The 17,076-nt window shown below is 53.0% G+C and overlaps 2 protein-coding genes across 2 annotated transcripts in view; one reads left to right on the forward strand and one right to left on the reverse strand.

The window, feature by feature from the left end:
* The window catches only part of GCC1 (GRIP and coiled-coil domain containing 1), a 325,404-nt gene that overhangs the window by 65,754 nt on the left and 242,574 nt on the right, over positions 1-17,076 (reverse strand). The window lies entirely within an intron of this gene.
* SND1 (staphylococcal nuclease and tudor domain containing 1) overlaps positions 1-17,076 on the forward strand; it is a 242,053-nt gene that overhangs the window by 11,747 nt on the left and 213,230 nt on the right. The window contains exons 4-9 of the mRNA XM_079992359.1: positions 264-342; positions 3,007-3,167; positions 5,332-5,423; positions 6,620-6,778; positions 8,580-8,686; positions 9,766-9,856. Of these exons, the coding sequence (XP_079848485.1) occupies positions 264-342; positions 3,007-3,167; positions 5,332-5,423; positions 6,620-6,778; positions 8,580-8,686; positions 9,766-9,856 (689 nt within the window). The remainder of the gene's footprint in view (positions 1-263; positions 343-3,006; positions 3,168-5,331; positions 5,424-6,619; positions 6,779-8,579; positions 8,687-9,765; positions 9,857-17,076) is intronic.

Raw genomic sequence — 17,076 nt, forward strand, 5'->3', positions numbered from 1 at the left:
AAAACCAGCAGGGCACCAGCCCCCTCATTGAAAGCATTTCTTCTGCTTTTAGTTAAGATTTTTATTTTATTAAAAGCATCTCCACCCACAGTGGCTCTGCCCTGTCTCTGTGGTTGCTTCTGAATCCCAGTTTTGCAGAAGAGAGGGCTCTTGCACTCGCATCCTGCCTGTGGTTTGGCCCCCTGGGGCCTGATCCTGCCGGCCAATTCTTCCGTTCTTGGGTGCTGTGCTGCTTCACTAACCTGGCTGTCTTTCCTTGGCAGACACAGCTGGGGAGAACATCGCAGAGTCGCTTGTGTCCGAAGGGCTGGCCAGCCGCCGGGAAGGCTTGCGTGGCAACAAGTAGGTCTACTCCTGAGGAGCCGGGCTCCCCTTTGGACGTGCCCCTGGGCTGCCGGCTCTCCCTGGCAAACTCTGGGCTGAGGGTGGCTTGGGAGCGAGGCTTCCAAGACAGAGGCTCATCTCTTTACAAAACAAGCCGCCCACAACCCGCCTCTTGTCCCCTCCAAGACTGGCAAATGTGGCCGCATCTTCTCATAGACGAGAGTCCGGGTAGTTAGTCTCGAAGGTGAGGTCTCATCCAGAGGCCTCTGCAGCTTCCCTGTGCTTCGTTTTGCTGGCAGAACAGCCCTGTGCCTTGTTCCAAATCCCCTTGTGCCCGGGGACCTCGACTCAGAGGAGCCCATTGGGTTAGGATCAGGGGGGATTGTGTGCTGAATTGGAAGCCCCAGGGAGAGCAGCGTGGGGTCCATGGGGGAGACAGCGCTGCCTCGTGGCCCCAGCATCCCCCGGGGTGTGTTTTGCCAGGGACGTTGAGTTTTGTGCGAATCCTGTTGGCTCTGCAGCTCCCGGCAGGTTGGCTGTGTCACGGCAGGAGGCAGCCCCCGCTTCACGCCTAGCTCTGCCTCGTGGCAGGAAAGAGTGAGAGCGAGTGTGCATGCCTGCATGTGCGAGAGAGAGAGAGAGAGAGAGAGAGCGCGAGAGCGCGGGGAGTGCCAAGGGGGCCTAATGGCTCCGCTGATGTGTTCACGGCCTTGGAAGAGCCCCAGAGTATTCTCCGGAGGTCTGCGGAGGCGGCTGAGGCCGCGGAGCATGGCTGGCTGGCTGGGCCGGCTGCCATGCCATTTCCACCGGGGCCTCGGCTCACTTTGCTCATGTTCCGCCTGAATGGGAAGCAAACACTGAGAAGGCGACGCTCTTGCCAGGGCAGGCTGGGTCAGCGGGAATCCCCCGAGGAGCTGGCGAGGTGGCACCAGTGCTTGTCCCTGGAATGCAGGCAGAGTGTGTGTGGGGGGGGGCGTTGTGAGGGTGGTGCAGCCTAGCAGGCGGAACTGCCCTTTGATAGCAGCTCAGGGCTGAAACTCCAGTGGATTAGTTTAACTGGTTACTTGAAGCCACGGGAGGGGGGAGTGCTGCTCTTGTGTCGGATCCTGCTTCCTGGAGGCAAATGTTCAGCCGCTGAGAAGAAGGTGCTGAATTAGATGAGCCGTTGGCCGGATCCTGCAGGCTCCTATGTTCCTAATAGCAGTATCCTTTCTGATGCGTAGCGCTGTGCCGGCTGACGAAGGTGGCAACAATTTGCCGCAAGGCCAGAGGGCAAAGTGGTGGTTCTGGTCTGCCCAAGGCTTGGTTGCTCACTCTGGGTGTGAAGGGGTCTCCCTGAACCCCTGCCCTCTGTGGCCTGCTCAGGCTGTAAGCCAGAGACTGTCATGGGAGCCCTGTTCTCTTATGTACCCAGTGACAGGGTAAGGCACAAGGGGCGTGGGCTGACAGATACATGAGGGTCTGTTGCAGGATAAATCTCTGACATCCCACCTTTGCGTTGTACTTGACTGAGCGGCTGAAAGTATTTTCTTCTTTTTTTGGCGATCCCTCATAGCCGGGTCAGATTGTCTTCCACGTACATCTTAGCAAATACAAGTGTAAACGTAACAACTTTTAAGGAGCAGTACTTTCAAAAGATGAACTTTTCTTTGTAATGTTCCACATCTGCCTTGGCAAAGTATGGTTGTGTGCAGGTATCAGATGAAGGAAACGAAAGATCTTAACGTCTGCCTTTGCAAAATTCAGTTGCTGTATGCCGGTGTCAGACGAAAGAACTTGAACGTGACAAGGATTCCCGGAATAATACCTTGTTTCTCTGTGCCGGTCTTCGTCAGCCATGCACAATCATATTTTGTGTATCAGAGACATGGAACGAATGACATCGGCATACAGCAACTATATTTTGCTATTTTTGACACTTGTATTCGCTAAGACGTATGTGGAACACAAAAGCTTCTATTTGGACATTACGTATATAAGAACTGATTTGTATATAAGGACTATTTGTATTTGTATTTCCTGTTCTAAACGTTGGTCTTTAATTACTTCTTCTCAATTAGATAATGTGAAGAGTTATGTTAATATGATGTATAAAGAATTTCTATAGTTAAACACAACCAGTTACGTTGTGGTTACAGTGGTACCTCTAGATACGAACGGGATCTGTTCCGGAGCCCCGGTTGCATCTAGAAGCAAATGTAACTAGTGACGGCATGTCTGCACATGCGCGCGTTGCTTTTCACCACTTCTGCGCATGCGCGTGACATCATTTTCCGTTACTTCTGGGTTGCTGCGGAGTGGAACTCGAACGTGCTCAACTCGAAGCATATTCAACCCAAGGTATGACTGTATATTAGTTAGTTGAATTTACGTAACTATCGGTTTGACAGTGTTGGGAAACAGAATAATGCCTCGTGAAAATCCAGCCCACCTGTAAAACGTCTGGTAGCTAAGGCAGCAAGGACCAGTCTTAGTGCTTAGTGAAACAAGGGTGTCTAAAGTTGATAGCAGAATAGCTCTGATGACAGGAGGGAGAGCATTCCACCATTATTTGGGGTTTTTTTTGGCATTGTTAACAGTGCAGATGCTTTACATGCCCTCCGTGGGAAATCTCTGCGGGCCTCGGGTGACGACCGCAGGGTTGGGTGGTTTGTCTGACGGCCGGCCTTTCTCTGCCCCCAGTCCAGAGCAGAACCGGCTGGCTGAGCTGGAGGAGCAGGCCAGGATCGCCAAGAAGGGCATGTGGAGCGACGGCACCGGATCCCACACCGTCCGGGACCTGAAGTACACCATCGAGAACCCCCGCCACTTTGTGGACTCCATGCACCAGAAGCCCGTCAATGGTGAGTCTTGGGGCGGTTTAGGGGCAGGGCTCTGGCAAAGGAGGGAGGGCTGCTGCTGGGGGGGGGGGCAGTGCCAGGGCCCGGTGTGTCTGCAGACCTTCCTTGGTCTAAAAAAGAGATCTTAGTATTTTCCCCAAAGAAGTTTCTGCAGAATCCTGTGTTGCCAAACAGCATATACACATAGTCCGTCGATCGCCCTCGAATGAGACAGGCGTAAAATAAAACTGCAAAGGAGCATGTGGAAGGCAGTGAGCGGAGCGCTTTGTGGAATAGAGATGAGGGTTAAACAAACCTTACTATACCCAGGGGAAGAAAGAAGAGAAGTCTGGGTCAGGTGCTCACAGTGGCTGATGGAGGTGCTTATTATGGGAAACCTGCCGGCAGGATCCAAGCACCCCCCCCTTCCAGCCATGGGCATTCAGGTGTCTCGCTGCCTCCAGCTGAGGGAGAGCTGTTGTCGCTGGCAGCCATTAATAATAATAATAATAATTTATTATTTGTAGCCCGACCATCTGGCTGGGTTTCCCCAGCCACTCTGGGCGGCTTCCAGCAAAATATTAAAATACAGTAATTCATCAAATATTAAAAGCTTCCCTAAACAGGGAATAGTCTCCTCCTCCATGAACTCGCACAATCCTTTTTTTGAAGTTCTCTGCAAGTTGGTTGCCAGCACCGCCTCCGGTGGGAGGGAGTTCCACAGTTCAACTCTGTGTTCAAAGTATTCAAATGCCCCCGGTCAGCAGGTAGACCTTTCTGGACCCGGTTTGGGGAGGCATCTGAATACAAGCTGCCTGCGGCCACAGCTGCACAGAGCTGCTCTTGCGCTTGAATCCGGCCCTGGAGTTTCCCTTTGGGGCATTTATTTGGTCTCCATGAGACCGGGAGGCAGGTCTCCAAGGGCCATGGGCCTGATCCAGCAGGCTATGATTACGCATTCTGCGAAGGTCCCAGCTTCAGTCCCTGGTTTCTCCAGGGTGGGCTCCGGAGAGCCTCCTCTGCCCGTCCGTGGAGGCCAGGGGTCAGCAACCTTTTTCAGCTGTGGGGTCGGTCCACCATCCCTCAGACCATATGGGTGGCCGGACTATATTTTGAAAAAATAATAATGAACAAATTCCTATGCCTCACAAGTAACCCAGAGATGCGTTTTAAATAAAAGGACACATTCTACTCATGTAAAAATACGCTGAGTCCCAGGCTGTCAGCAGGCTGGATTGAGAAGGCAATTGGGCCGGATCCGGCCCCCAGACCTTAGGTTGCCTACCCCTGTTTTAAAAGAAGAAGAAAAACGAAGAGAGGAAAGCAAGAAAGGGGTGGCAAAGCCGAGAGAGAAAGAGTGAAGGCGTCAAAGGAGAAAAATAGACACACCGTGTAATATTGGCCTGCAAGCAGTAGTCTGCAAACTCAGTTTGGCTCGACATCAGTGTAACTGTTGTTGTTTGCCCCAGGGAATCCTGGGAATTGTAGTTCGTGAGGATGCTGAGATGCCTGTGTTGGAGATCTCTTAACATTCATCCCAGGGTCCCTTGGTGAGATAACTATGAAACCAGTTCAAGTCTGTGGGTTGTTGTCCCAGTTCAAGTCATGTCCTTTGATACGCAGAGTTGGAACAGGACAAATGGTTTCCAAAAAGACAGAACCATGCACAAAAGTGGGGGCTAGGGATGAAGAGGAAGGAGCGAAGGGTGCACAGATTTGTATGCGTTGCAAAGGGCGCACTCAGGTATACTGCACAGTTTAGGCCAGTGGTGTCCAAACTTTTTTCAAAGAGGGCCAGATTTGATGAAGTGAGCAAAGGGCCAGCCAAAGTTATTGACCTTTTTTAAGGATTGATGATGTTGAGCTTTTTTTTAATAATTTCACCCCAAAGTTGTTGGGCTTTTTTTAGGGTTAGAGTTGTTGAGGTTTTTTTTTTTTAGGATTTTACCAACCAGCGGGCCAAATTAGGCCCCCAGAAGAAACTTTGGACATGCCTGGCTTAGGCAAACCGTCTGCAGCCAGATTGAGAAGGCGATTGGGCCGCATCCGGCCCCCGGGCCTTAGGTTGCCTTCCTGTGGTGTAGGCAGCACTGATCTCAATGGTCTGACTCTGATGGAGGCCGATTCCTGGGCTGCTGCTCCTTCCTCCAAGCGCTCAGCCCTAGTGGAAACTCTTTCTCTCCCGCAGCCATCATCGAGCACGTCCGGGACGGCAGCGTGGTGCGGGCTCTGCTCCTTCCCGACAACTACCTGGTGACGGTCATGCTCTCCGGCATCAAGGTGAGCAGCCTGGAGGCCCTGTCCCCTCACGGCGCCCGTGTGGGGCTGAGGGGTGGCGAGTGCGAGTTCTGCTGAGGGAATCGACGGAGGGGGAGGAAGGGAGTTCTGGGAGCTCCTGGCCAGAGGAAGGACTGGGTGTTACCCGAGGCCCCTCTCTGAGCGGGCAGGAAGATTTTGGGGCCCAAGGAGTGGCTCTGTGTGTGGATTTGCCCCCTGCCCTGGTCTCCCACCCCCTTGAGTTTGCCTCATGCCTTCTCTCCGTGGGTCGCAAATGGAACACTTGGCTCCGCTGTCGATTGAGCCAATAAGAGAGCCCAAGGCCGTTGCCAGATGTACCTGCCCTGCGTTTCACGGGCAAGGCTGTGAAATATTGGTAAATCCTCTCCGAAAGCCATGGACTCTCCTTCCTTGGAGGTTTATAAGCAGAACGATTCTTTAGCCGCGATTGCAGGGGGGCGGACTAGATGATCCTTGGGGTTCCCTTCCAGTTCCCAAGTTCTGAGATTCCTGTCAGACCTGGGATTCCCGCCCCCCTTGACTCCTCTTCACGGAGTGACCCCTTTCCGTCCGGTACTGAAGCTGGGGAGGGGGAGGCAGGAAGGAGCTTTGCCTCCCTGGGGGGTTTCCCTCAGAGCCCCCTCTGGCCCGGCTGCAGGTCTTGCTGGCTAGGGTGGGTGGGCCTGGGTGTTTGTAGGGGGCCTGGGGATCATTTAAGGTTTATGATTTCTCTGTTACCTTCTGAGGTATCTGAATAGTTCAGTGAAACGAGGTTTGTAGCCGGCATCCTCTTAAGGCTTTGTTCAATTCTAGGTCTTTCTAATTTTTACCCTTAAACTTTTTGATTTTTAGTATTTAGTTTATTTCTATATGATAATATTTCTAGTCGATGACTTCTGGTTTCAGGGATTTTCACGGTATTTCATTTGTTTTGTGTGATTTCTGGGTTCCGTGGCTGTCTTTTTTTCTACTGGGGATCCTGGCCCAGCTGCCACCTGGGCCCTGAGGGAATGGCACTGAGGGGATCCCCCCCCCCCGTCTGGAGGGCCTCAGGCATGGCTCTGGGGCCAGGTCAACTGGGGAGCTCTAATGGCTGTGTCTGTGTCATGGGGGTGCCAAGCTCCTTGGTCCCGGTTCTGCTGAGAGGCTGGCAGGCGCTCTTCTTCCTGCCCTGACTTGTCTTGTCCCCCCCCAACCAGTGCCCCACCTTCAAGCGGGAAGCGGACGGCACAGAGACCCCCGAGCCCTTTGCAGCGGAAGCCAAGTTCTTCACGGAGTCTCGTCTGCTCCAGAGGGACGTGCAGATCGTCTTGGAGAGCTGCCACAACCAGAACATTCTGGGCACCATCCTTCACCCGGCAAGTGCAGAGCGGGGGGGGGGGGGGCCTGGGATGGTCGTGGGGTGTTTGGAGAGCTCCAAGGGGCAGGGGCTGGGTGGGTCTCAAGGGGCTTGCAGGGGTGGGTGTGCTGGGGACCTGAGGGGCAGGCGGGGGGCAGCAGGAGAAGAGCCTGGGGGGCCGAGAGATGGAAGAGCAGAAGACACCCCCCCCTTCCGCAGGGCCTGGCCTTTTCGACAGGGTTGGGGCTTTCTCAGGAGAAGAGAGATTGGGGGCATAATGTCAACGTTTACCTTTTTAAATAGTTGACAGCTGTGGTTGGGGGGCCTCCGTCCCAGAAGACCTGGGGCCCTGGGCACCCCACATCTCCCCACATTGCCCTCCAGACTGGGCCCAGCTGAGTCTCATCCCCTTCTGAACCTCTGCCCCAGGCCTCTTGGTCTTCCTCGCTGGTCTTCTCTCATCTTTGCCAGGAGCTCGTCCTACTCTCGAGTAGGACCCTGGCTGAGACACATGCCCGACTGGCATGTTCTCTCCCTCCTGGTCGTTCGTTCGGGAGCTTCAAAAGCTTTCTTCTTCCCGAACATCACAGCGACCGATGCCAACCGACACCGGCACACTTAGGGATCCGCAGAGTCTGCGCAGCTTGCATAACAGACCTCAGCAACTCAGCATTTTGGCTAATCGACTTTATTTACATATAAACACACACGGAGCACTGCAACGTGGCTCCCTCTCTCTCTAGCATCAGACAGCAAAGAGAGAAAGGACAAAGGACAATAGTCCCACTTCATGGAACACAGGAACACAAACATCCTGTCTCTGTCACTTCCCACTCTGGGGAGTCAAAACATACACCGTCATGTGATAGACAACAATCTCATGACTGCAATCACGGAGCAGGAATTCTAACAATCCTCACCCCCCATATGGTGATTGTAAGGTCTTTGGGGCAGCTCCTGGCACTGGGCCCTTCTGCCTGTTCAGTGGGTCTGGACCTCTGGTTCTCTGGAGACACAGACTCTCTCCCTCCTGGTGGCTCTTGAGACTGGGGAGGGGCCGGGCGGGGAGACAGGAGTCTTTGCAGCATCTCCCCCCCCTCAAAGTAAATGTGGACTCCAGGGAGGCCCAGCCCGACTTCTACATGTTCCTGCAACTAGTTTATTGCTATTATTTATTAAATTTATTAGATGCCTTCGCCTCCTGCAGGCAGCTCAAGGCATCTTAACAACTTTTCTTTCCAATATTGAATTTGACATTGTCGTTGCCCCCCTGCTGGAGCCTGATGGGGAAGGCTGGCCATAACAATGTTTTTGGATGTGTTCTGTCATTTTAAATGCATTTTATTTTATTTTTAATTGTCCTGTTTTACCACCTTGGGCTGCTTTAGGAGGCAGGGCGGGATAGAAATCTAACGAATGAATGGATTGATGCACCAGTAAAGGCAATAATGATAATAACGAAGATATACCGTATTTTTTGCTCTATAAGACACACCAGACTACAAGACGCACCTAGTTTTGGGAGGAGGAAAACAAGAAAAAGCAGCAATCCCTCTTGCTGTTCTGGCTTCTGGGATAGCTGCGCAGCCTGCATTCGCTCCATAAGACGCACACACATTCCCCCTTACTTTTTAGGAGGGAAAAAGTGAGTCTTATAGAGCAAAAAATACGGTATTTAGGTTTGCCCTGAGCAAACGTAATCTGTCGAGGATCTTGGGGGGTTGAGGGGTTGTGTGTATGTTTGGCCATGAAGCTGGAGTTTTTAGCTCCCTGACACTCTCTCTCTCTCTCTCTCTCTTTCTCTGCTTGCCCGGCTGCAGAATGGGAACATCACAGAGCTGCTCCTGAAGGAAGGCTTTGCTCGCTGCGTCGACTGGTCCATCGCCGTTTACACCCGAGGAGCAGAGAAGCTGCGAGCGGCCGAGAGGTAGCCGTGCCCAGCCTGCCGCCTGCCCTCCTTGGGCCGTGGGGCTCCCGTTCTGCTTCGCAGAGGGGGCTTGGGGAGGCGAGGGCTCCTTGAGAAGGCCAGGAAGGTGTCCAGATCCCCCGGCCCCAAGGTGGGCTTGTGGGAGGGGCTGGGTGCAGCGGTAACAGAGCAAGTGAATCCAGACAGATACGGGCTCATCCTGGCAGCAGCAGCTTCACATGGTTTGGGGGCTTATCTTGGCGGTTGCAGGCCTTGCAGAACATTTTGCAGGCACCAATACCCAGAGGGCGCTTTCTGATTGGGCTGCCTCTTAAAAGGGGATAGGTGCTAAGGGGAGCTTTAGGCGATGGGGTTCTTTTTTAAAATAATTTTTTATTGCTTATACATAAATTTACCGTATTTTTTGCTCTATAAGACTCACTTTTTCCCTCCTAAAAAGTAAGGGGAAATGTGTGTGCGTCTTATGGAGCGAATGCAGGCTGCGCAGCTATCCCAGAAGCCAGAACAGCAAGAGGGATTGCTGCTTTCGCTGTGCAGCAATCCCTCTGCTGTTCTTGCTTCTGAGATCCAGAATATTTTTTTTCTTGTTTTCCTCCTCCAGAAACTAGGTGCGTCTTGTGGTCTGGTGCGTCTTATAAAGCGAAAAATACGGTATATATTTTGACTTGAACCATTTCAAAAACATTAAAATAAAAAGGCTCTTTTGAACCTTCGGAGCTCCTCCCCTCCCTCCATGGGTTCCATTTCCAAAGAAAATTCATTCTTTTCCCTTTTTCTGCATCTTTTACCGTTATCTATTTTTCATATATTCCTAGTTTCCCAAGTTCATTTCACATTTCAAGTGTCATCATATCCCTGCCCAGTGGTTTTAACTGTTTACAGTGGTCTTTTTAAGTATGTTTTTTAAAAAATAAATCATTACAGTCTTTTAAAAATACTTTCAGCAGGTGACGGGGTTCTTGCCCAGCCCAATGTTTTGCCTTGCAGGTGGGCAGGAGGGCGGCGGGGGGGGGGGCTCCTCCTCCTCCGAGGGGCTTTTTCTGGTCCGCTTTGGGCTCTGATTCTTTGCTGTGTTCCAGGTATGCTAAAGAGCGCAAGCTGAGGATCTGGAGAGACTACGTGGCGCCCACGGCCAACCTGGACCAGAAGGACAAGCAGTTTGTGGCCAAGGTAGGCAAGGGGAGGGTGGCCTTTGCTAGGCCGATATGGGGCAGGGGAGCCTGGAGAAACGGCCACCCTCGCTCGGTGACGCAGGGCAGCAGAGCCGTGGGCTTGGGCAGCCAGGAACGGGCCTGGAGCCTCAAGCCCCCTGGCCTCCCCCTTCACCCAGCTGCCATCTCTGGGTGCTGCCCACTCTTGCCCAGGGCTGAGTTCCCTAGACGCCAGAGCGTCTCTTCTCCCCTGCTCAGGAGAGAGCCAGTGGCCCTCCAGGGGAACGGCACGTGGCCTGGTCAGTGTCGGACATTCCCTAGGCGCCAGGCAGGTTTTGTGACTGGCACGGGTCCACTTGTGCCCACGTGGAGATCTCTGGGTGCCAGGTTGGCGCCTGGCATCTCCACCTGGCCGGTCCCTCTGGCCTCCTGAAGCAGGGAAGCAGAAGAGCTTATTTGTTGCCCTCTATGGCCTAGGACCCTCGTACCTACGGGACCCCCTCTCCTGGTATGTCCCATTATGGTCTTCAAACAAAAACATTTTGGAGATCCCGGGCCACAGGGAGGTTAGGCTGGCCTCAACCAGAGCCAGGGCTTTTTTGGCTGTGGCCCCGATCTAGTGGAACACTCTGTCACAGAAGACTAGGGCCCTGCGGGACTTGACATCTTTCTGCAAGACAGAGCTGTTCCACCAGGCCTTTGGCCAGGGCACAGTCTGACCCCTTCCTTTGGCGATCCTCGTAGAACTCTGACCCAGTGGTTGCCATTAATTGGATTCTGATTTGATTTTAGAATGAATTGATTTTAGAATGCTGTGTTACTTTTATTGTTGTTAGCCGCTCTGAGCCCGGCTTCGCCTGGGGAGGGCGGGATATAAATAAACTTCTTCTTCTTCTTCTTCTTCTTCTTCTTCTTCTTCTTCTTCTTCTTCTTATTAATTATTTATATCCTGTCTTTTCCTCCCATGGTTCACCCTCCCTACAACGACCCTGTGAGGTAGGTTAGGAGGCTGTGACGGACTCCCAGGTCACCCGGCGAGATTCCTGTCTGAGAGGGGATTCGAACCCTCATCCCCCAAGGTCCTAGTCCGACACTCTCACCACCCCACCTCACTGGCTCCCTAGAGTCCCTCTGCTATGGGGCAGCTCTGTAAATTACGTAGGTAAATAGGGGGAAGAAAAATGTCACGTAGAGAAGGACCTGAAATATTCTCCTTGAAGCCTGAATTTGTTTTACCCTGGATAGTTTGGTTTGATGTTCTAATGTGTCGTCAACCGCTCTGTGGTTTTTTCTTTAAAATATAAAATATAAATGAAATGAATAACACGAACAATAATGAATCCCCCCCTTGGGGGGAAATGGGGCCTGGACCTTCTGTTGTGGGGGCTTCTGTAACGAGGGTTCAAGGCTCCATTTGGCAATTAGCTTATATATCTGAGGTTCTGGCCCTGGGCAGCTTTGCTAAGGCCCAGATCCTCTTGGTTCTGTCTCTTTACCGGAATAGCAATGGATAGGCCGGCTTCTACGCAGATGCAACGTCTGTAAAGTGTGTGTTGCTGTCTGGAAAATCACACCAGCACCTGCGACGCGATGTGCGTTTGTGCGGCCGACGTTAACTCTTCTTAAGAAAGCGATCCAATAAATAGGATTTCCCCGCCCGCCCCACTGGCTGCAGGTGCCTGCTCTGCCCTGGCTGGCACTGTTCCCAGTTTCTGTGGGGGTCTTCCTCCCAGGCACCTTCGCTTCTGTAGCAGCTGTGGGGCAGGGAAGGGGAAGGGGCTGTGGAGCTTCGGTTCCAGGTGGCGCCTCCAGGGAGCAGGCCAAGGCAGCGGGAGAGAGAAAGGTCTCTTTGATTTCACTGGAGGAGTTGGAAAATCAGCCGTGGCGGCTGGGCTGGGCAAGGGGACCCTGCAGCCTTGTCTTTGCATGCGTGCGCATCTTTTGTGTTTGAGCTGAGATGGGACTAGATGAGCCTTGGGGTCCCATAAGATTCTCTGAAGTGGCTGCAGGTTGGTGAGAGTCTTCCTCTCCCTCGGGGACCCTGGTAGGTTTGTGTGCCCTTCAGGCAAGGACTGCCCAGTGCGTGTGGTGCCTGGCCAGAGAGCAAAAGCGGGGCTTGGGAAGCGGGGGCAGCCCCTGCTCTGCTAAGCTCCGCCCTTGCTGAAGGCCCCAGGGTCTTGTGCCACTCAGGCCGCCCTGCAGGGAATGCAGAGCTCTGAAATGGGTCCAGCAATAATGAAATTAATAATAATAATAATAATAATAATAATAATAATAATAATAATAATATATTTATTATTTATTATTTATACCCTGCTTATCTGGCTGGGTATCCCCAGCCACTCTGGGCGGCTTCCAACTAAATATTAGAAACACAATACAGCATCGAACATCAAAAACTTCCCTAAGCGGGGTTGCCTTCAGATGGAACTGGTGCTCCCATGGGGGACACATAATACCTGTTTCGCATTGGTAAGAACTCAAATCAGATGTCTTTTAAAAGTCAAGATAGCTGTTTATTTCCTTGACATCTGGTGGGGGGGTGTTCCACAGGGTGGGCGTCACTACCGAAAAAGCCCTCTGCCTGAAACTTTGCTTCTCGCAGTGAGGGAACTGCCAGAAGGCCCTCGGTGCTGGACCTCAGTGTCTGGGCAGAACGATGGGGGTGGAGATGCTCCTTCAGGTCTACTGGGCTGAGGCCGTTTAGGGCTTTAAAGGTCAGCAGCAACACTTTGAATTGTGCTTGGAAATGTACTGGGAACCAATGTAGGTCTTTCAGGACCGGTGTTATATGGTCTCAGCGGCTGCCCCCAGTCACCAGTCTGGCTGCTGCATTCTGGATTAGTTGTGCTTTCTGGGTCACCTTCAAAGGTAGCCCCACATAGAGTGCTTTGCAGTAGTCCAAGCGAGAGATAACCAGAACATGCACCACTCTGGCAAGACAGTCTGCGGGCAGGTTGGGTCTCATCCTGTGTACCAGATGGAGCTGGTAGACAGCTGCCCTGGAGACAGAATTAACCTGCACCTCCATGGACAGCTGTGAGTCCAAAATGACTCCCAGGCTGCGCTCCTGGTCCTTCAGGGGCACAGTTGCCCCATTCAGGACCAGGGAGTCCCCCACACCCGCCCACCCTGTGTCCCCCCAAAATAGTACTTCTGTCTTGTCGGGATTCAACCTCAATCTGTTAGCCGCCATCCATCCTCCAGCCGCCTCCAGGCACTCACACAGGACCTTATCTGCCCTCACTGGTTCCGATTTAAAAGAGAGGTAGAGCAAGGCAGAAGGTGGGGCTGAGCCCCCCTCTAGCAGCAGCATCAGAGACCCCCCTTCTCCCCTTCCAGAGCCCAGCCTCCCTCCGCTGCCTCTTCCGGTGGTGGAGCAAGAAAGGCTCGGGTCTTCCTGGGTTTTTGCAGAGGGGTCTTCTGAGAGCATGGCAGCACTGCATCTTCAGGCTGGCGGGGTGGGGTTGGGCTGTGTGGCGCCCTGCAGATTTGCCCGAGAGTGCTTCCGCCCCAGAGCCCTTGCCCTCGTCCCCCCTGGGGGGGGGGGGTGTCACTGCAGCTGCCTGCCCGCTGCCCCGCATGACCTTGAGCCTCCCTGCGCCTCGCAAGGGTTATTCTGTTACTTCCGCGCTTCCTGCGATGAATCCCCTCTGGAGGCAGCTCACCCAAAACGGAGAGAAGTCAACAAACAATATTCAGATGCGGCGTGCTAAGAATAAGAGCAGTGGGCGGAAGCAGAGCAGTCTGAGCCCATCACAGCTCCAGGCAGTGACTAACTCGGGGGGGGGAAGGGTCTCGTGACCCCGTTCAGGGGTGGGGGGAGACAGGGCGAGGGCGAAGGGGCCTTTGAAGCTGATGGCAGGTCTCCTTGCAGGGTCAGGGGCATGGAGGCATGGAAAGGCGGAAGGCGGCAGCCCCTGGGGATGTGCCTGGGAGCAAACCGGGAGCCTGTCCTCGCATGACCCTCATGTGGAAGGCAAAAGCATTCTGAGCCTGTTCCCGTTTCCTGTTTTCCAGCTGCACTGGCTCCCGGTGGAGTACAGGGTCAGATTTAAGGTGCTGGTTTTGACCTTTCAGGGACGCGGGTGGTGCTGTGGGTTAAAGCAGAGCCTAGGACTTGCCAATCAGAAGGTCGGCGGAAAGCACGTCAAAGTGCAAGTAGATAAATAGGTACCGCTCCGTCGGGAAGGCGTTTCCGTGCGCTGCTCTGGTTCGCCAGAAGCGGCTTAGTCACGTTGGCCACAAAACCCGGAAGCTGTAGGCCGGCTCCCTCGGCCAATAAAGTGAGATGAGCGTCGCAACCCCAGAGTCGGCCACTACTGGACCTAATGGTCAGGGGTCCCTTTACCTTTACCTTTGACCTTTCAAGCCCTTCGCGGGCTAGGACACTCGTACCTGTGGGACCGCCTCTCCTGGTATGCCCCACGGAGGACCTTAAGGTCCATAAATAGCAACACACTAGAGGTCCCTAAGGAAGTTAGATTAGCTTCAACCAGAGCCAGGGCCTTTTCAACTCTGGCTCCGGCCTGGTGGAACGCTCTGACTCATGAGACCAGGGCCCTGCGGGATCTGATTTCTTTCCGCAGGGCCTGTAAGACAGAGTTGTTCCGCCTGGCCTTTGGCTTGGAATCCACTTGATCCCCTTCCCCTCTTTCCCTTTTCCTTTCTTTTTCTTTGATGGAACTCCTATCTGGGGACTTTTTTCTGGCCCACGTAGGACCAGTCTGGATAGTTAGCCTTGGTGACGACCTGATGTTTTCACCCCCCAAAAAAGTTTTTGATTTGAGTTTCCATTGAAATGGGGCTGCATTTTAATGTTTTAATGTTGTATTTCAATCTTGTTTATAAGTTGTATTTCAATCAATTTGTTTTTATATCGGTTGTTAGCTGCCCTGAGCCTGGTCTTGGCTGGGGAGGGCAGGTTATAAATAAAATTTATTTATTTATTTATTTCCTGGCCCGTCTTCAGGGGCTGCACCATGCTGAGGGCATTGCAGCCATCTGTCCTCGAAGCGTTTGGGGCATCAACAGCTGAGGCTCGAGGAACCTCCTGCTTTATAATCCCCCTCTCCCAGAGGTTTTCTCCCAGACAAACTCTGTGCAGGGAGATCATTTCTGCCCCTGCCCGCCCACCTCTTTTTGTGTGACAGGTTTGTGTGTGTACAGGCATATCTCCAGCCGCGCCCCCCAGTCTTGCTACTTCTGTTTGATGCATCTGTGGGGGAGAGCTCTGTGTGCCCACCCGCCAGCTCCTCCTTGGGTGCTCCAGAAGCAGAAGGGTTCAGGCTCAGATTGCCATGAAGCCGTCCTGAAGTGAGGTTTTGGGAACGGCCGCTAGGTGGTGCCGTTGGCCCGTCTGGCTGAGCGCAGGAACAAGCCTCGCTCCTTGGTCCAGTATCCAGGATGGAAATGGGGCCTCAGACTTCGTGGAAAGCAGGTCTTCCTCTGGCTCCTCACCCTCTATGCTCACAAGGAATTATAATAATAATAAAAATAATAAATAAATGTTGAGTTTTTCCATGACCGGGACTCAACATGGCTTGCAGCTAAAGTAAAGGTAAAGGTAAAGGGACCCCTGACCATTAGGTCCAGTCGTGGCCGACTCTGGGGTTGCGGCACTCATCTCGCTTTACTGGCCGAGGGAACCAGCATACAGCTTCCGGGTCATGTGGCCAGCAGGACTAAGCCACTTCTGGCGAACCAGAGCAGCGCACGGAAACGCCGTTTACCTTCCCCCTGGAGTGGTACCTATTTATCTACTTGCACTTTGACATGATTTCGAACTGCTAGGTTGGCAGGAGCAGGGACCGAGCAACGGGAGCTCACCCTGTCGCGGGGATTCAAACCGCCGACCTTCTGATCGGCAAGTCCTAGGCTCTGTGGTTTAACCCACAGCACCAAAAACATAGTACAAAAAGCAGCAATTAAGAACTATTAAACACTAATGGAATGTATGTCTGTATGTGTGTGTGTGTGTGTGTGTGTGTGTGTAAGAGGTATTAAAACATACAGATAATTACAATAAGACCATCACAGCACCAGCCCTTTTGTTAAAAGCAGTCGGTTCTGAAAGGCCTCTTGGAACAAGAACGTTTTCCCCTGCTGGCAGAAGGAGAGCAAGGAGGGAGTCAGTCTGACTTCCCTTAGCAGGGAGTTCCAAAGATGCCTGGGAGAAGCCACCACCGAGAAGGCCCTCTCCTGCGTCCCCACCCAGCGGGATTGTGAGGGGGGTCGGCCTGAGAGAAGGCCCCCCCCCTAAAGATCTCAGAGCCCGGCAGGTTCATCTGGGAGGAGGAGAGGGTCTTTCAGATGGGCTGGATCTGAGCTGTGAAGGGTTTTTTGCCATAACCAAGACTGCATTGTGCCTGGGAGGAGACTGGCGGCCCAGTGGAGCTCTTTTGACAAGGGAGAGGTTTGCTTCCTCTCCCTCAGCCCTGGTCGACTGTCCGGCTGCAGCTCTAAGAGCCAGCTGACATTTCTGGGCCCTTTTAAGAGGCAGCTGAACAGGCAGGAGGCAGCAAAGGTGGGTGAACTTTGGGCAAATCCCACGTCTCAAGGAACGGGTGCAGGAACTCCCCTTGCGAGTCAAATTCTGCCCTCTTTGAAAACATCTGGAAGCGTCCTGGTCCCTTCGTATCCAGACACGAGTGCAGGAGCCGTACTCCTGCAGCCCCCTAAGCGGAGCCTGCAGGATGAGGCCCAGGATGCCCATGGTGGGAAGCCCACAAGTGGAATCCGGGCACAAGAGCAGCTCTCCCCTCCTGCGCTTCTCAGCTCAGCGTCTGGCAAATAGAAACATTTTCCGCTTTCGGCTGTAGCGGCAGAGAATGGTTATCATCGCCAATAGCCATTTTGGCCTCCTAAAGTCCTCCGACATTGTTGGTAGGACAGAGCCCCCCCCCAGCCGTGGCCACGGAGAAGGCCCCCCCCCCGCCTCCTCGATTTGCCTAGGTAAGATTTGCCTAATCCCCTCTTAAATTTGAGGGTCCGACCGCAAATCCTGTAGCTTTAATTCTGTGCTGTGCGAAGAAGGACTTTATTTCGGCCGCCCTGAATCTTCCTTGGAGTGCCCCCGCTTCTCGTTCTGGGAGGAAAACATCCCTTTCTCCACAGCACACATCAATTTATACCTTTCTGAGATGCCCTCTTTGTTTCAAAGTCAGGAAGTCCTAAACGGTGAAATAATAATAATATGATAATAATTTATTCTTTATACCCCACCCATCTGGCTGGGCT

The sequence above is a fragment of the Podarcis cretensis genome, assembly GCF_951804945.1.
Source record: "Podarcis cretensis genome assembly, chromosome: 10".
NCBI lineage: Eukaryota > Metazoa > Chordata > Lepidosauria > Squamata > Lacertidae > Podarcis > Podarcis cretensis.